This window comes from Lissotriton helveticus, chromosome 2_1 (genome assembly GCF_964261635.1).
Source record: "Lissotriton helveticus chromosome 2_1, aLisHel1.1, whole genome shotgun sequence".
NCBI classification, from domain to species: Eukaryota; Metazoa; Chordata; class Amphibia; order Caudata; family Salamandridae; genus Lissotriton; species Lissotriton helveticus.
This window is the reverse complement of record NC_136059.1, coordinates 691,263,179-691,283,280: the sequence shown is the minus strand read 5'-3', so window position 1 is coordinate 691,283,280 and position 20,102 is coordinate 691,263,179. Positions and strand designations below refer to the sequence as shown.

The 20,102-nt window shown below is 44.7% G+C and overlaps 1 protein-coding gene across 3 annotated transcripts in view; it reads left to right on the top strand.

Moving 5' to 3' along the window:
* The window catches only part of MCTP1 (multiple C2 and transmembrane domain containing 1), a 2,466,151-nt gene that overhangs the window by 1,026,787 nt on the left and 1,419,262 nt on the right, over positions 1-20,102 (top strand). For all 3 annotated transcript variants that reach the window (XM_078675397.1, XM_078675396.1, XM_078675394.1), the window contains exons 4-5: positions 2,050-2,129; positions 6,066-6,177. In XM_078675397.1, the coding sequence (XP_078531523.1) occupies positions 2,050-2,129; positions 6,066-6,177 (192 nt within the window). The remainder of the gene's footprint in view (positions 1-2,049; positions 2,130-6,065; positions 6,178-20,102) is intronic.

The following is a 20,102-nucleotide window of genomic DNA, read 5'->3' as shown; positions in this document are numbered from 1 at the left end:
AGCCACTTGTCCATCTCGTATCCCGGGTCGTTCCCCGCACTGTATGTGCCCTGATTGATGGCTGAGAGGTGTGCCGCCCAGTAGTATTTCTTGATGTCAGGAAGCGCTATACCCCCGTCAAACCATCCCTGTGTTAGTTTTTGCAGCGATATCCAGGGCAACCCGTTCCAGAGGAGGTCTCGTTGAGCCGTCTCAACAGTGGCAAAGTATCTCTGAGGCACCAAGTCCGGGTAGTTTTGGAGGGCATAAAGGAACCTTGGCAGCGCCATCATTTTAAACAGCGCCGCCCGTCCCAGAAGGGACAGGGGGAGAGTTTTCCATTTGGCCGAGTCCCTCTGGAGCCGCTGCAGCAGCGGCAGAAGGTTCCTCTTGTATCTGAGGGTCAGGTCCTGCGTGATAAATACCCCCAAGTATGTTACCCCAATTGATGCTGTAGCCGGAGTAGTCGCCAAATTTAGTGAAGATGTCCAATGCCCTCACAATTGATGCACCACGTTTAGTAAGGTAAAGGAGGATATCATCTGCGTAGAGCGAGATTCTGTCCTCCCACCCCTCCGCCCATCGTATCCCTGCCAGGGAAGACGTTTGCCGAATCCAGGCGGCGAGCGACTCCAGCGAAAGAGCAAAAAGCAAGAGCGAGCGGGGGCACCCCTATCGAGTCCCCCGTTCCAACCCAAAGACTTCCGAGACCTTGTTTTTGACTACTACTTGCGCCCGCAGTTCCGTATATAAAAGACGCACTCAGCTTACAAATTCCGGGTCGAATCCTAGCGTTAGCAGTACTGCCCACATATACTGCCACTCCAATGTGTCAAACGCCATTGTCACGTCAAATGACACTACCACCGCGTCCTCGTGCAGTCGGTAACAGCTACCCAGCACTCCATTTACATTTACACTATTGATAGCACATTCAGACGTGGGATCAAACAATGTTAAAAGTAAATTGTTTAAATCCTCTTAAATACTAGAAACTGGGTTCACTGAAACATTTGGAAAAGGTCTTATTGCCTTGCACACACTTTGAAAATGTTCAAACTTATTACATTTTATACATTCCTTTTTTAAAGTAGGACAATCAGTAAAATTAGTAAGATGCATTTTCGAACCGCATCTATAACAACTTGGTTTACTACTTTTAACAGCTCCTGATTTAATTGGTGTTTGAACAGATTGAATGGCACACACCTGAGAAGAGGTTTTAACTTCATAGCTAGTAATAGCTCTAGCAGATTGAATAGACCTCTCAATACCTTTAGCAAGATCTAAAACGTCTGCTAATGTTGGATTACGACAAGCTAATAATCTTTCTTTCACTGTCTTCGATTCACAATTGAAAACAACCTGATCCCTTATACAGTAGTCAACATTGGTTCCAAACTCCCAATTAACTGCCAACACTCTAATAGCTGTAACATAGTGTTCAATAGTGCATCAACAAGTTGTTTCCTTTTATGAAAAGTATGTTGTTCAATCATAACGTTGGGCTAATCTACAAATTGTTATTCCAACCTTCACCTTGACCAGTGGGCAGTTATAGGAGCTACATTCTTACAAATATCAAGGGCTGCTGTACCTAAAAAACTGAATAAGATTGCCTTCTTTCTGGTGGAAACTTAACACCATCAATCCCCAGTAAATCGTTTTCAAATGTGTCAAACCACTTTTTCCACATCAACTCCGGTTACCCTGGAACCGGTAGAAAAATAGGAGGTTGATTGCAAAACTGCGAACCAGCCATGGATATACAGTGCACTAGTTTCCTGTAGAGAAATTGAAAGAAATTAAAACAAAAAGATAATTTCATGGGTCAGTATAATAACCTTAAGGGAATCAAAACTGAATATAAATTGATGAAGTGAAAGCTCTCAAACGAGAAAAAAAATTATAGTGTGCACGTCATTGAAGTTGACCACCAGAGATCCAAGTCCAAGTCCACTGCAAAGAAAATAAATATTAATAAAATAAAAACTATTTAAGTGTAAAGATGTTCTGGAGTGCACTGAATTAAACATAATACTTTTTCTACTCTTCCTGTTTTTGTCTTAGGTCTTTGATTATGATTTTGGACTTCAAGATGATTTTATGGGATCAGCGTTTCTGGATCTCACAACTTTAGAGTTAGAAAGGTACTGTACCCTGTAGACTTGTGTAAACAAATGTTGCCAAAATAATTAGGCAGTTTTAAATAACAATGCATTTGCTTCATGCTTAGCACGATGTTTTGAAGGGATCACAATCTTGATAAATGTCACATACAGCTATATCTTATTGTATGATGCAGTGTCACTTGTGTTTTATTCTTTGGGGCAAGATGTAGTAGCCTTGAAGGCACTCCTTCCTACACCCTTAGAAAGCACTCTGGATACATTTTCATATTCACAAGCTCAACATGATATTCAATGAAAATGTGTAATTGCTTGCCAACATGTTGTAGCTTTTAATATTACATTTTCATTTGAATTAGTATATACAAATGTTCATCGGTCCTGCATTTTCTTCTCACCCAGTTTGTCATAGTTATCTTTAAACTATAAACAAGTTCTTTCTCAGTAAACTAAGGTCCATTGGTTTCATATTTGTTACTTCACACTCTTTATTAATAATTGTTTCCCACCTACTCACTTTATTTTTATATTTTATTCTATACACCATTAAATGTCTTGAATATTTGCCTCTTCCTTTTGTGAAATCCTGTTAAGATGCATACATCACTGCCTCAAAATTGATCTGGTAATCAAATCCAATGTGCTTCCTTTTCAATGTGAAGCCCCATAAATGCTTTCTATCAACGTCTCCTGCAATTCATAAAGGTCTCCTCCAAACAACCTCCCCAGTTTTTCTGCCTCACATGTTGCTTGTGTTCAAATCCAACATTTTACCATGAACTACTATATAGGTTTCAATGTCCCTGCTAACCTTGCCTAAGAAACAATCATTGTGAACTAATATCAATATGTAAATGCAGACCACCACTGATCTGGCGAACAAACAGGATTTTCATGGACCTTTCCGGAAGTCTACATTACCGGCAACCATGATGATGAAACTACTCTACACCACTGCATACCTGCCTACTCACATCTTTGTGACACACCATATCGTCTCCCATCACAGGTCTCCCATTGAGAAGCCAATATCACATGGTAGCAGGGAAACGAGCTGAAAACCACTGTAAATAGTGATTTCCAGCTTTTTTCTGTGGCTTTGAACTACCGACGACCATTAAGCGGTGTTTAAACACCCCAGAACATCAGCACCAGCCTCAAGAAGCTTTTTTTGGGGGGGTCAGGCTTGGGGGCAGGGAGGGTTCAAAAGTGCCTTGTAGGTACTTTTGGGCATGACGCCCCGCCCCTTTCAAGGTCACACAACCTCCTCACATGGTGAGACCAAAGACTGGTAAAATGCGATGTGAGCTCAAAAACCACTCACTGAGATTGAAGCTACATGCCTTGAATTGTTATTTATATAATACTATTTCAGATTTAACTATAGGTAGCATAATAAGAACATGTATGGAACTACAGTGGACAAATCTATTCATGCATAGCCATGCAACACAGGGCCTAGACCTTGGAAGGCAGTGCTTTCAGATTTGGTTGGAAACAAAGCTGTGGATGTAGGCAAGGATTTATTGTTAGGGTTCACTGGAAATAGAATGGGGAATATATTGTTCTTTAATTCCTCCCTACATGCTCTTCAGTGATGGGGAAACCCTGGCCACCCTACTTTATGCCATGCCTTACTTCGATCAATTTACCACCACATCTAAATGTCAATAAGGCGTCTAAAAGGATACGGTTGTTCTGTTAGTGTTATAAGGTTTCTTTAAAAACCTGCTTGATGGTTGGATCTATATATTTATTACTATTTTCCTATAAAAGCATATCGAATGCACTACCCTATATCTCATCCTATACCTCTATCAATATATTTAATCTACATATACCTCCCTTCTTTATGCATCTATATACTTTGCATGTACTTATGGAACTATATATTTATCACTTCACCCTATACTTCTCTCAATATATCTTCTACCCCCACTTTCTGACTCATCTCAAACTTCTGTCTACAATGTTTTCCAATGCACTAACATATTTCTCACCCTATACCTCTATCAATATAGACTCTACAGCCACTCTCTCATTTATCCCAAACCCCATACCAAGACTACGATCCCCAAAAATAACCCGTTCTAGACTCTTCCCTACTCTATACCCCTCCTTGCATCATATGACACCTCTTTTACTAAACCGATCCCCTAAAACAAGCCTTTCTAAACTCTTCCCTCGGAATCTACCCTCCACATCCCATTTGTACTCATCCTAAAGCCTCTTCCCACTGCTAAGACCTCCAAAAAAAAAGTCTAAATCCTTCACTCTTCTATACCTCCACTATCCTTTTCAAATGAAAATAACAGACTAACGATCACTTCTCAAATTTCATATTTCACTATACTAATTCACCACTAATCCTTTATTGGTTCCAGAGTAGCGTGCTACTCGCCAATAATGCGATTCAACACTCCATCAGGGGTTACAAGAGCTATATAAATTCAAACCTTTTTCCCTTTTCTATCTTTTCCCAACCCTTCTCGATCCAGATAACTGACTAATATATTCACCACTCAAATTCCTTTCATATTTCACTATAGTAACACAACACTAATCCTTATGGGTTCCAGAGTAGCATGCTACTCGCCAAAAAAGCACTTCAAATCCCCATCAGGGGTAGCAAGCGCTATATAAATGCAAACCTCTTTCCCACTTCTATCCTGCCGCTACCCTTCTCTATCCAAATAACTGAATAACATATCCACCACTCAAATTACTTTCATATTTCACTAAACTAATTTTCAACACTAATCCTTTATAGGCTCCGGAGTAGTGTGCTACTTGCCAAAAAAAGCGCTTCAACACCCCATCTGGGGTAACAAGCGCTATATAAAGGCAAACCTTTTTCCCTCTTCTATCCCTCTGCTATCCTTCTCTCTCCAAATAACTGACTAATACCACTCAAATTACTTTCATATTTCACTACAATAATTCACCACTAATCCTTTGAGTTTCTGAAGTAGCATGCTATTCGTCAAAAAAAGTGCTTCAACACCCCATCAGGGGTAACAACTGTTATATAAATACAAAACCTTTTTCCCTCTTCTATCCTTCTGAATCCAAATAATTGACTAGCCTATCCACTTAAATAACTTTCATATTTCACTATACTAATTCGACACTAATCCTTTATGGGCTCCTGAGTAGCGAGCTACTTGCCGAAAAAGCACTTTGACACCTCATCAGGAGTAGTAAGCTCTGTATAAATGCAATTGCAATAAATACAATGGTTCATCCCATTTGGTTGCCACAACATAAATGTTGATGGTTTCCTTAAGCTCTTAAAACTGTAGCAGTCTTAGCTTTTCAGTTTTCTGTGTGGCAAATAGTTCCTCAAACAGTACTGTCCCAAGCTGGGTTTATAAATATTTTTGCAATAGTCAGTAAACTGCTAATTTGACTGAGTAACCTTTTCATGATTTACATGTTCTGCAAAGTATGCTTTCTGTTTAAAGTAATTTTTGTGTTTCAACAGTATAGACACGCGTTACATGGAAATGACCATTAGTTTTAAACGCCTGAAAGTTTTCTTTTTTGTCCAATTAACGGAAAGGAAATAGCTACTCCTCATATTCAGACATTCAGTGTGATCATCTTTGATAGTATTTGTTAATCATGAAACGCTGAATTAGTATGCAGGTAAAAACAATTGGTTCATAAGCGCCCTCAACACATTAATCCCCACCTTTCTGCCCTAATAGTATCATGCAGTTGTTTTTACATGTTAAACATTCATCACTTCCATTTGCCATTTTGTTCAGAGGGTTCTCACATAACACACAAATTTACATGTAGTAACCTGATATGAAATATATATGTGAAGTGCTAAATATTGGATGCACCTCTTAGGAGCAACTAAATTGTTAATTTAAAAAATGACGGCTACCACAAGCCGGAATATTTGAAATTAGTGTTTATTCTCATATTTATTTTGTTTCCTCTCTCTAGGCCGAAAGATGTCCAATTGCCCTTGAAAGACCCTCACTACCCAGACCACAATTTAGGAACCATATCACTGTCGCTGACCCTGTTGGCAAAAGATCCTTACCAGCGGGATGGGGTGAGTTCGCTGCTCTCACAAAAATGTAGATTATATCAATTTTTTAGGTTTAAATCATGTGAGGTGAGGCAAGTAGCTGATGCACTATTAAGGATCCATACTCAGTTTTATCACGCACAACAGCTTGTGCCTTGTGTAGCGTGTGAAAAACTAGGCTGAGACAAAAGAAATATATTTATTACAGGATCACGGCTTTTAAGAACTAGTCTTTAAAGTTTGTTGATTATCCTTTTTCTTCTTTAGTTCAACCTATTTTTAAGTGCCACTTGCACAAATCGTTTTGTGATTCAAATATTTATTCCAGTCACGGCCCGTGCAGGTAAGAGCGGTGTGTCCAGATGGGGTAATATTTCGACAGATGATGATGAGGGAAACATTTTTTTTTTAAATTTTCCCTTGTCGTCGCCTCCTGAAATCCCCTCCCCACCCGGGTCACAGCTCTTACCTGCCCGCACCGCAGCGGATTTATTCATTTAAACGTATATTTTGATTTGAAATGTAGAAAATTATTTTTTGAAGACATTTGTTTTCTGCTCATACTCAAGAGGTTCTGTTTTCAGAATTCATTGTATGGAAATGTGTTTACCTAGTGAAACTTATTGGAAAGCTGTGGTCTGGAAGCTCGCACTCCATGCATCAATAAAAGCGGATATGTGCTTCGCTCAGCGTAGGCGTGGACTTTTCTCCAGGGTTCCTCGATACCGCTGGTTTCCAAGCTCCCATGAAGGTACACACACACCTCAAACTCTATGAGTTTCAGGTTGCCTGTTGTCACCCGATATGGAATTGGACAGGAAATTGCTCCTAGTTATTTCTGCTGAGGGTTGGAAGGCTTAATGCATTGGAAATGGTATTCTCTAACAGTTTTTGAAAGTTGCAAAAGCTACCTTGAAGATATTAGTCTGGGAAGAAAACACGGAAGATATTGCTGCACCCATTGCAATATTGCCATTGTTTAGGGACAAAATCTGATGGTAATTTCTGTAGCGACACAATTTAGATTTTTCACAGCCTGCTGGGCAGAAAATCTGGATTTTATTAAAGACACGGAGGCTAATATTATGCAAATTCTCCTTTATTGCCACAGCTCAGCAGTAACAATGAAGAGAACATAGAACTTGTGAACATTCCAGAAAAGGTATATAGCACATGAACACACAGCCATCTTCCTTCTTTGTCCAATGCTGCGAAATAAAAGGATAAGGTCAAAACAAAATCCAACTTGAAGAGAGACGCCAAACATCTTCATCTACGAAAAAAACAGGAGATGGAACAGGAGATGGAATTCCTTATTCTGAAAGAAGAAGTAGTATAGATGTTAAAAATATAACCCCATGGGAGGGGCAAATAGAGGAGGGATAATATTAGCCTCCGTGTCTTTAATAAAATCCAGATTTTCTGCCCAGTAGGCTGTGAAAAATCTAAATTTTATGGCATGACACGGAGGCCAACAATATGCAAGTTCAAAGTGAATTGAGAACATTATCAATCACATTATTAATAGGTCTAAAATAACATTTTTTAAACATAGTCTCATTAGACCAATCTGCAGCTCTTAAAATATCTTGGAGCCCTCCGCCAAGCATAAAAGCTTTAGAAGCTGAAGCACCTCTAAGAGAGTGTGCACCAAAAATCGAAATGTCAACACCACATTCACTCATCACTTCTTTCACCCATCTTGCGAGAGTAGGAGAGGAAACTGGTTTATAAGGGGATCTATGGGAGATCAGGAGTTGTGTTTCAGAACCTCTCAAGTTAACAGTCCTTCTTTCATATTCCTTAATACATTTAACAACACACAATCTTTCGTTTCCAGGAAAGAAGGGATAGAAGATAGAAGAAGACATAGTTTTAGTCCTTTTCTTGAGATAAAAACAAACTCCCTCAGGTTGAAAGGCCCTGTTTGAAATGTTTAAGGCTTTAACGTCTGAAGTCCGCCTGAAGGAGACTAAACAAAGCAAAACAGTAATTTTATAAGAAATACGTTTGAGAGAAAGGACATCGTTCTCTCCCCATGAAGAGATAAGATACAAGATGTTCCTCACGTCCCACAAGGCTGAATATTTAGGAGTTGGAGGATTGAGAACACGCATGCTTCTCATAATTTTTTTGGTCAAGAGATTTTGACCAACAGAAACACCATCGACTAAGGAGTGACCTGCAGCTATCGCTGACCTATAAACATTAACAGTTCTATAACTGAGGCCAGAAGCGAAAAGTTCTGAAAGGAAATTAATCACTTGGACTAAATCAACTGAAACGGGATCATGATGTCGTTGAAAACACCAGCGAACCCATTTGTTCCATGCCAATCGATATGCCTTCCTTGTCCCAGGAGCCCAGGATTCGGATATGAGTCGGAAAGCATTGTGCGAAAGGCCAGGGATTTGCCATTGTCGCCTGAAATCTTCCAGGCCGTCATTACCAAGATGCCTTGTTCTAGGAGGGGGTGAGATTCGTCCTGAGGGCCCAGGAGAAGACAGTTGAAAGACGGGATCAGTATTGGGAAGTCTATTGCCATCTCTAAGATGAGGGGAAACCATGCTTGAGACCTCCAGAGGGGGGCTACCACTATCATATCACTATCATGGTTTCTCCTCCCCCCTATAGTTATCTTACACTACCAATCTTGTAGTGATTTTTGTGTCAACCTCGATACAACCTCCTATTCAATTGCCTTCCTAGCCCCCTTTTTTTTTTTTCTACACTATGGCCCATGACCTCCCTTTGTGTATTTGTGCTAGGATTATTTGATTCGCTGGACTGTTTTTAACAATGCACCCAACTTGAGAATATGTGCAGTTTGATGACCCGATAATTTTGTTCCTGAGCCCAGCGATCCTCACCCTGTGTAGCTTTGCGGGGATTCATTGTTTGCTTTGCTGGGGATATTTCAACATTGCTTTAATTTTGCTCCCCCCTTATGTACCGGTGATGTGATTTGTTTGTTTTGATGCACTTTATTCTTTTGTTTACCTCTGAGGCGGAAAGCCGGAGGACTGTATTTTGCTCTGTGTTTTAATATTTACTTGTCACTTGCACTGCTTTTAAAAACCTACTCACTTGTTTCAGACGCGCTTGCCTAACGCGCCGAGCAGCCCTCCTGACACCCCCTGACACAGCGGAACGTAGCGCTGATACGGGGAAACCCCTCAAACCGCCATCGCGGCTCGAAGGCGTAGACACGCCCACAACGAGGCCACGCCCACATCCCACGCCTCAAATGTGTCGGCCATACCAGCGCAGCGGACGTGCGCAGCGGGAGCGCCGTTTGCGCGCCGAAGGCGCGCCTAGGGCAAGCCCGTCTGCGCCCGTCCGCGCACGGCCGGGCTCAGGGCCAGAACCCATGCCGGACCTAGCTTCCCCTAGGGTAAGCTTCTCACGTCGGGACCTCCTCAGTCTCAGACCCAGCAATGATAGCTCATGTAACTATGTCCATGATCTTGACGGACCATTTACCAGCTGCACACTCTGCTGCCCAGTTCAGCTACAACTCCACAGTCGACCCGCCATTCCTTCGGCTCTTAAACTGGCCACTCTGAACTGTCGCTCACTCCCTATGCACGCGCTGTTTATTAATCACCTAATAGAAGACCACGAGATCGACATTTTGTTCCTCTCTGAAACATGGCTTACCGACCACTCGGACTCAGACGTTGTTCGAGCCCTCCCTCCGGGCTTCCTTATCCAATCCCAACCTCGTCCTTCAGGCAGAGGAGGAGGACTGGCCATCATCTACCGGGACTACCTCTCTTGCAGAGCCAACGACGCTCATATCCTGGACTCCGAAAGCCTCTATTTTACCATCCAGTTAGCGCCGACTAGCTCACTGTCCGGCCTCCTAGTTTATCGTCCCCCTGGCCACTCTGGCCCTTTTGCCAGCGCTCTCTTAGAAGCCATAGCGTCTCAGGCCCACTCCACATCTAACTTCGCGATACTAGGAGACCTCAACATCCACTTCGATGACCCCCTAGATACAGGGGCAGTCGACTTGATTGCAGAACTGGCTGCCTACGGTCTCCACCTCATCAACTCTGGAGCCACACACACTAAAGGTCATTTACTCGATCCAGTGTTTACCAACATCCCCACCCTTCAAGCCAAAGAGTCCCTACCCCTCCCGTGGACGGACCACTTCATGGTCTCTCTCCGCCTACCAGGAGCCTTCAAGAAACTCCACAAACCCACCACCTATACCAGGAACAGGGCATGGGCCAGACTCTCCGCACAGGAATGGGCCAGAACCCTGAACTCTACCACCCCTACCCCTTCGGAAGATCCGGTCACCGCAGATAGCAAATTCAGGGAGTGGATCTCCATGTCACTCGACTCTATCCTCCCCTTAAAAACCCGTGAGGATAAAAACGGGAAATTAGGATCTGCCCCATGGTACACCCCGGAACTCCGGACTCTCCGCAAAGACTGCAAAAAAGCAGAGCGACTATGGAGGAAAGACTGGCTGCACGCCAGCAAGGAAGCCTATCAGAGGTCGGTGAGAATCTACAAATCAACCCTGAAGCTCACTAAAGCCTCACACTACGACACTAGAATAAAAAACTCCACCAACTCGGCAAGAGAATCCTTTCTCATCGCCAAAGAGCTATTGAAAATACCAGCTCCCCCCTCATCCATCACTCCCCCGGCGGACAGAAGTGACGAATTGGCTACCTACTTCAACTCCAAAATCGCACGTATTCTAGTCTCCCTCCCCCATCCCTGCCTGCTGAACCACATGGACAATGATGCATCTTCCAACCTCTCAGGAAACATCATGCATCCTCAGCTGACCGCTTTCAGAGCAGTAACACTGGACGAAGTAAGCACAACCATGGCCAAAATGAAAAGCGGCTCCCCTCTAGATCCTGCCCCCATTAGATTCCTGAAAACAGTAGCCCCTGTCATCGTGCCTACGATCACGGAGCTGATAAACATCTCGCTATCTCAAGGCTCTGTCCCCCCAAGCTGGAAGAGTGCAGTAGTCAAGGCACTCCTAAAAATACCTCATTTGGACCCCGCCGACATGGCGAACTACCGGCCAATCTCACTCCTCCCATGCGTCAGCAAAATGGCCGAGAAACTGGTCAATGGGCAACTGTCACAGTTCCTTGAATCAAACAACCTTCTGCGGCAGTCACAAACTGGATTCCGCCCGGGCCATGGCACAGATACCGCCCTCCTCGCTGTCATCGAGGAGGCAAGGTGCATCCTGGATTCAGGAGGGTCAGTGGCAGTGATCCTCCTGGACCTCAGCGCAGCCTTCGACACGGTTAACCACCGTGTCCTACTCCATCGGCTGGCCGTGGCAGGGCTCGCAGGTTCGGCGCTCACATGGATAGAATCCTTCCTTTCAGGGCGCTCGTTCCAGGTATGGGATGGCAACTCCCACTCTGCCTCCCTCCCCCTTGCGAGCGGAGTCCCCCAGGGGTCATCCCTAAGCCCCACTTTATTCAACGCCTACATGGCCCCCCTCGAGGATGTCGTCGCCCCCTTCGGGATTAAGATAGTGAGCTATGCGGACGACACGCAATTGGTCGTCTCACTCTCACATCTGGACAATCACCCAGACAATCTGCCGAACTGCCTCCAACAAATTCACCACTGGATGTGCGAGTCATCGCTCAAGCTAAACGGATCAAAGACAGAAGTCATGCTTTTGGGCAAGTAATGGACCACCATCCCCTCTTCGGTCTGGCCAGACATCTTCGGGGAAGTACCCACCCCGAAACAAGTAATTAAGACCTTAGGAGTCTGGCTGGAACCCGAGCTGTCTCTGAAAACCCAAGCAACCAAAACAGCAGGCACCTGTTTTGGTCTCATGCGCTCCATCCGCAGGATCCTCCCACTACTTCCGCCCCTATCTAGGAAACTCTTGGTCCAAGGCCTGATCCTTGCGCGGCTAGACTACAGTAACACGGTCTATCTAGGAGCTCCTGAAGCCTCTATGGCTAAACTTCAGCGTACGCAAAACGCAGCTGCCCGGCTCCTTATGAATCTCCCTTCCAGAGCCTCAGCCAGACCAGCGATCAAGGCCCTCCACTGGCTTCCAATACGACAAAGGGTAGAATTCAAGGCCCTGTGCACCGCACACAAACTTCTCAACGGTCTCGGCCCTGCTATCCTGAGAGACCTGGTTACCCCCTAGAAGGCCCCCAGATCCCTACGCTCGAACAATGAGCGTCTGGCCAACGTCCCCAGATACAGGAAGGCACGCAACGGCGGTAGACGCTTTTCTGTAAAAGCATCCTCAGGATGGAACTCACTTCCTCGCCCCCTGAGGCAGGAACCCAGCCATCTCCTTTTCCGGAAAAAATTGAAAATGCTGCTGTTCCCAAAATAAAGTCCCCTCTCCCCTCTGGCCTCCACAAATGCTACAGCGCGGGGATGCCTCCGGGTCACCAGGCGCTCTATAAATCGCTAAATAATAATAATATAATCATACTCTGAAGGTATCTGCGAGCATGTAGGAGGAGGCGCGGGAGCATTACAAATGGCGGGAAGGCATATGGCTTTATGTTCTGCCAATTCTGGAGGAAGGCATCCACTCTAGATGCCTGAGGGTCCGGCCTCCAGCTGAAATATTTCGTTAACTGGGTGTTCAGCCTGTCTGCAAATAGATCTGTCCCGAAGGGGCCCCATTGTTCCTGAATGCTCAAGAAAATCTTTCTGTTCAGTCTCCAATTGCTGGAATCCTTGAAATTCCTGGAGAACCAGTCTGCCACACCATTGCTCAAATGGGAATGTGTTCTGCCGTGACTGATAGTCCCTTGTTCAGGCAATAATCCCAGAAAAACTTCGCTATTTCTGTCAGACCTTTCGAATGCGGTCCTCCTAGTTTGTTCACGTACCTCACCGCAGAGACATTGTCCATGCGAAGCATTATAGAACATCTCATAGTTTTTTGTGTAAAGCTTCGAATCGCAAAGGAACCAGCTAAAAGTTCCAGGCAATTGATGTGCATGCTCTTCTCCTCGCGTGTCCAGCGCCCCCCTGTCGACAGGTTGGCGCACGTTGCCCCCCAACCTTCTAGACTCGCATCCGACTCTATTATCATGTCTGGGGATTCACCGAAGATCGCTTTGCTGTTCCATGCTTCCGCATTCTTCAGCCACCAAGAAAGTTCCTCCCTCGACTCTACGTCCAGGGTGGTTAATTGAGTATAGGATTGTGACGCCCTCAGAGTCTTCGCTTTGAGTCTCTGAAGAGCCCTGTAATAATAATAATAATAATAATAATAATAAACTTTATTCGGATTATTTGAAGAATCCATAAAAGCGGTACATAATAAAATATGCAGTGCAAGATAAATTACGGATAACATGAAAAATTGCATATCTAATTTTTAAAAAACAATTAATTTGTTCAATACTGTTAATTTAAAGATTTTTTCTGTGTCTGTATATACACTTCAAGAAGTTGAGAACATGGTAGCAGGTGGCTTCAGTGTCCAAGAGCTGCAGGCTCAACATGGCTGGTCGACATTGTCTAAGACCCCAAGATTTTAGGAGAGTCAGTAGCCAAACTTTACGGAGTTCTTGATAAAATTTGCAGAACAAAACAGTATGTAGGGTGGATTGTATTGATGTTTCGTCACATGGACATAAAGATGGATTTGAATCCCAGACGTTTGGGGTTGGAAAAGCTACCAGCTTATGAAATAAGTTTAGTCTGAATCTTATCAGAAGGTAGCGATCAAAAGTACCAATGTTGAGGGTTAAGTAGGGCTGAATTGAAGAGGTGGATTGAACCGTTATTGCATGTTGAACGGACTGTTTCCCTACTTCTTATTGTAATCTTAAATTTTCCAAGTGTCCCAGAGCTAATGTTTTTAGATTATTCTTTGTGAGTTCTACAATTTTTTCAGGAGTTAGGTAGTATTGCTGTACTCCGAGGTCGGTGAAGAAGTTCCTAATGTAGGCCAGCCATTTAATTTTTAAAGCATGGTCCAAGGACATTGCATCAGCCAGAATCGCCTTGGTGAGTTCGTTCTTTTCTGAAACCCAAATGCGGCGCCATAGGAGTAATGGTTGTATTTTTGCAAGATCTTCGATGTGTGGGACGCCCAATTCTGTATGGCAGGCATAGATCGAAGATCGCTTTGGGGCTGACAGGAGAAATCTGAAAAAGTTATTTTCTGTTACTTGCAGAGAGGTGACATCCGTATGACCCCATAAGCCTGCTCCGTATAAGGCTGTTGATTGACATTTAGCTTTGTATATTGTCAACAGTTCCATGGGTGGTCGTTTTCCCAATTTTTGTGTAAACGTCACCAATGCTGCTAATGCTCTTTTAAAGCAGTGTTTCCTGGCTTCCACTGCCTTTTTCCAGGAGAGTTTGTTGTCTATTGTAACTCCTAGGTAGCAGTATTCGGTTGTGGGGTCTATTTTTTGGGTGTTTAGAATAATGGTTTTCTGATGTTTTCTCCCGACCCCGGCTGACATCACAAAAGTCTTTTTCACATTTATGTGAAGATCTAGGGTTCTCATAAATTGGGAGTATCTGTTCAGGGACTTTTGAAGTTCGCAAGGAGTTCGTGCCAGAAGGACAGCGTCATCCGCGTAGAGCAGAGCAGGGATCGGGCGATGTTTGGCCTGTGGGAGATCCCGGGCGCCCTTCAGAAGCTCTACCTCCAAGTTGTTAGTGTAGAGGGAGAAAAGGAAGGGCGCCAGGACACATCCTTGTCTGACCCCACGCTCCACTCTGAATGACGCTGTCAGTTCTCCCTTTGTGCCGTATCGGATTCTTGCGGAAGGATTGGAGTACAGTTCCCTTAGAAAGTTCAACAGTGGGGGATCTACCCGCATTTGGGCTAAAAGGGACCATAGTTTAGTATGAGAGACACAGTCAAAAGCCGCGGACAAGTCCACGTAAATCATATAAAGTTTTTCTTTTTTGGCTTGCACGTATTTTCCAAAAATAACCGAGAGGTTCAGGGCTTGTTCCACGGTTCCTAGTCCCTCTCTAAAACCGAATTGTAGGTCGGATAATATACCTCTCTCCTCCACCCAATCCTGAAGTCGTTCCAGGATCACTCTGCCTACCATCTTCCCCAATGAATCCAGCAAAGAAATTGGGCGGTAGCAAGCGGGATCTTGGCGGTTACCTTTCTTAAATATCGGTACCATAATGGAAGTTTTCCATGAGTCCAGGATTCCTTTCTTTGCAGTTGCAGTGCACACCCTTGTGATGATCGGGGCCCAAAGATCTATTTTGTATTTTAAAAAGTCAGCCGGGACTCCATCTGGGCCTGGGGCTTTTCCATTTTTGGTTGAATTCAGTGCCAGAAGGATCTCGGAAATTTCAAAGTTTAAGTCTATAGGGTATATTGGAGGTATTTCTTTTTCCTCTTCTGTTTCTTCGTTGGAGAATGATTTTTGAAAGATTTTAGTAAAATGAGCTACCCATTCTGCTGCCTCTATTGTAACTTCAATTTTTGGGATCGTGTCATCAGCCAGAAAGGGAGTTCTTAGTATTCTCCAGAAGGCTTGAGTGTTTTTCTCCTGTGCACTGACATGGAGTTCATTCCAAAGGGTTTGCTTAAGTTCCTCTTTTCTCTTTTTTCTGGTTTTATGGTATTCCCTTCTTAGGATAGATATGGTACGAGGGTCTCTTTCGTCTTTGTTTAGGGCTAATTTAAGTTTTGTGTGGGCCTTGGTACACTCTTGATTAAACCAACCTTTTAATCGATGTGGTCCAGCTTTCTGTTTTGCAGTGAGTAGAACCTTTATTTTGGCCATTATTTGAGCAAAGTTGTTAAGAAGTTCCTCATCTTCTGTCGACATATCCAGGCAGTTCTTAATTTGGGGGTACACAAACTCTATCAGATCTTTAGTGAGTTCCTCTGGATTTATCTTGCCCCACTTTATTGAATACCCATTTAGTTTGTCCATGCTTATATTTTCCTGGGTCAGAGCGCTAGCTATTATCATAGGAGGAGACTGTTGATGGTTTATTATCACTTCCATTTTTAATATGGCGTGATCACTTTGGGAGTTCGGTATGACTTCAAAGTTTTTTACTCTAGATTGTAGGGTTGCTGATATTATTATGAAGTCAACCGTAGTGCTGAAACCTCTTCCTATATAGGTTGGTGCTAGTGAGTTGGTTCCATAATCCAAAGTATTTGCTACCTGGAGGTCCAGGTCTGATAGGAGATCATTCATTATTCTGCCCATGTTGTTATGTGAGAAGTGGATAAGGGAAAGACCTTCCTCTGTCACCATACCCTGACATTTTTGCTTGGGTTGGGTACATGGATGTAGGTTAAAATCGCCTACCCATATTATAGCTACCGCACCTCTTACTCCTTGTTTCTGTCTAAGGGTAGTTAGTTTTTTGTGGAGGTGAACCAGAATTCTCTGAAAGTCTGGTTCGTCAAGGTTATTATAAAAATTAATAATAACTACGAACTCTTTTTTCAGTGAGGAGAGACCGAGGATCTGGAAGTTAGAATCCAGTTCAATGATATTTATTTTGGTGTTTTGGATGGTGTTAGCTACATAGATGTTTAATCCACCCTTTGGTCTACCCCTCTGTCCAACTGACGCAGGGGAAAAGTATGTTTTATACCCCTGTAAATGCTGTTCTAGTTGTGACCACGTCTCCTGTAGGCAGATTATTTGATGTCTGTGTGCGTGGTACATGATTGTCCCATCCTCCACCTTTGTCCTTAACCCTGCGACATTCCAGGAGATCAGGCTTAAGGTTGTTGGTTTGTTTTGAATGATTTTAACTTTTTGAAGTCCATTACAAATCTCTGGGTCTACCAGGGTTAGAGAGGGGTCCAAAGATACCATTGGGTCTGTGGTATTTAAAGGCTGTTCTTCTGGCTGTGGTGGTCAATCAACAGACTCTAGAGCACTATACTTATTTGTTAGGAGAAGGCCGTTCCAACCATCCCAACGTGGGGGGTCGCTGTGATTACTCCACTGTTATTGTCCTCTCCATTTGTCCCTTTCTCTGCCTTGATGATTAAGACCTAGTGGGTTGAAAGGAGGGGGCCGTCCTTGCCACGGTTGCTGCCACTGGTGAGTGGAATAATGTGTGGGTTGAGGAGGCTGCTGCCACTGTTGGGAAAAAGGGTAGGAGGGTTGTAAAGGTTGAGAGGGTTGTTGCCACTGGAAAGTTGTGTGTGGTGGTATTTGTGGAAATCGTGAGGTATGTGGGGGTTGCTGCCACTGATACATGGGGTATTCTGAGGGGTGTGACAACCCCCTATTTGCTGGGAAGATGGAATTGGAAAAGTTTTGTCTTGGGGGTGTGGGTAAAAAATAACACAAGGGAAGTGGGTTTATTTGGGTGGCAGGTCCACTGCTGGGTGTGTTGCAGATATAATTTGCTGCCCCTATCTCCCTAAATTTGATGGTGATAACATCACCCGCTATGGTCTTCGTGTTCCTGCCCACCCAGTCGCCTCTACGTACAGAAAAGATCTGACCACTAATATGAGTGGGTAAGGGTTTATGCAGTTGGAGCCACTGCGCACATTTATTCCTTAGCTCTGCGAAAGTTTCTCTGACATCCTCCTTCAGTGGAGGTACGGCCGTTAAAACGACCACGAAGGGGGAAGCTTCCGGCGGCAGATTGATTATTTTAGGGCGAACCTGCTTTGTCTTAAGGTCTTGAGGATTATCTAAGGAGGAAAGTGCTGCTGGAGTTGTAATGTAACCATTTATACCCTTAAGTTGGGGGTTGTCTGTTTTAGTTGGACCTGTAGAAGTTTTCTGGGCTGTTTGAGTTGCTGAAGCTGAACCTGCGGGAACAGGGGTGGATGGGGAGTGATCTAAATTATTCCCTTTTTGGGTTTGAAGCTGTACAGCTGGTACCTTCGTAGCTAGTGGAATATTGGACTTGATCAATGTGTCTGTTACCTGATTGGTACGGGGTGTGTTTTTGGAAAGTACTTCTTTTGCCCCGTGCAGTTGTGAAGGCCCAATCCCGCATGTCTTGGTACCACATTTCAGATTGATAAGTGACGTAAGTCTGTCAAGCTTGGATATTAAGGGTTTGATTTGTGCAGCTATAGTTGCTTCGAGATCAGATTTAAGGTCAATTACCATGTTTTCAACCCAGCAAGGTATGCCTGACACAGAGTTGGGGATAGGTGTGATCAAGTTGTGATTTTTTACTTTTACTTTGGGTTTTTCTGTAGTCTTGGGCGCAGCCTTGATGGAAGTGGTGGTGCCTCTCCCTGATTCTGTCAGTTTTGGAATCATTCCTGTATCAGGTATATGGGGATAGCTAAGTGCACTCTGCTCTGACTTATCAGGTGCTTGGCATGCTTCTAAATCTGGGGTAGCCTCAAGGTCAACATATGACAGATCGAAGTCCGAATGAGTCACAGATAGGTCAACAGCGTTCGGGACAGTCAATGTGGGGGCAGCCGTTATGGGTAAGGGTAGAGAACGATTATTAGCGGTCTGGTGGGAGGGGGAGCTTGCAGTTGCAATAGAGCCCAGAGATGAGCGTTTAGCGTTCATGAGATCCAGGGAAACTCTTTTTTCCAACAAAATAATGCTCTTGTCAATGGTTTCATTTACCCGGGAGATGAAGTGATCTATGGGACCAGTCACTTGAGCCACGGACGCGGCTTTTTTAGTATTGCTTCTAGTTCTAGTACGCATGGTGGACATCTGCGATGGGAAGCAAAATACTGCGACGTGGGCCTGACAGGAGGTGGACAATAATTGCTGTGGGTAGCCACTCTATGTTATAAAGTGAGATGAGAATCACTGGTCCGCCTACCTTACGTGTAATGGAGAGAAAAAGGATGCTAGGGTTCTGTGCCGAGGCCGTCGTCTGCCGTCCTCGAACGGCCTCAAACGGCCCTGTCTTTGCCCAGTCTTCGCCCGGGCTGCGTCCCGCGCTGCGGGAGTAGGATGTTGTTAAGTAGGGGGCGTAACGGGCGGGTGGCGGGCCAGCAGGGAGAGCGGACCGGAAGCTATACGTCGGTCTTGCAGGGACTTCTGGGAAATGAAGTCCCCGCACGCTCGTAGCCCCGCTGGTGCCTCACGCCCCTCACCGCCTCCGCCTTGGTCCGATGTTACTACTCCCAGCTGATGTAGCGGTCAGCGCCTGCTGACGAGGCGGCACCCGCGAAGCGGGTGCGGCGAGAAGTGGGCTAGAGGAGAGAGGAGAGAGCTGGAAGGCTGATGCACTGCTGTGCCTCGTGAATCTGGCCAGGTACGTCTGTTTCAGAAAATAAGCGTCCCGCTCGCTACAGGGCAGGAACGCTCTTAAGTGCCTTTGATGGGCGGGTGGCGGGCCAGCAGGGAGAGCGGACCGGAAGCTATACGTCGGTCTTGCAGGGACTTCTGGGAAATGAAGTCCCCGCACGCTCGCAGCCCCGCTGGTGCCTCACGCCCCTCACCGCCTCCGCCTTGGTCCGATGTTACTACTCCCAGCTGATGTAGCGGTCAGCGCGTGCTGGCGAGGCGGCACCCGCGAAGTGGGTGCGGCGAGAAGTGGGCTCGAGGAGAGAGGAGAGAGCTGGAAGGCTGATGCACTGCTGTGCCTCGTGAATCTGGCCAGGTACCTCTGTTTCAGAAAATAAGCCCTGTAATGAAGAGGGCCGGGAAAGATCACTTGAATGGTCGAAGAAGGAGACCCAGGATTCTCGCTAAAAATCTTAAGGGAAATGAATCTAGTGAGAGAATCTTTTTTAACTCTTTACTGAGTTTCTTTATCTTTTCCTTTGGTAATTTTAACTCTCCTGACAGCGTGTTTACCATGAAACCCAGGAATTGTGTCTCTTGTGAAGGAACAATGCAAGACTTCTTTGTATTTATGACAAATCCCAGATATTCTAGGAGCCGGATGGTAAGATCCGTGTGTCGAGAAATGGTCGACTTGGTCTGAGCCATGATGAGGATGTCGTCTAGGTAGATTATGAGCCTCACACCCCGTTCCCTTAACCAAGCTACCACTGG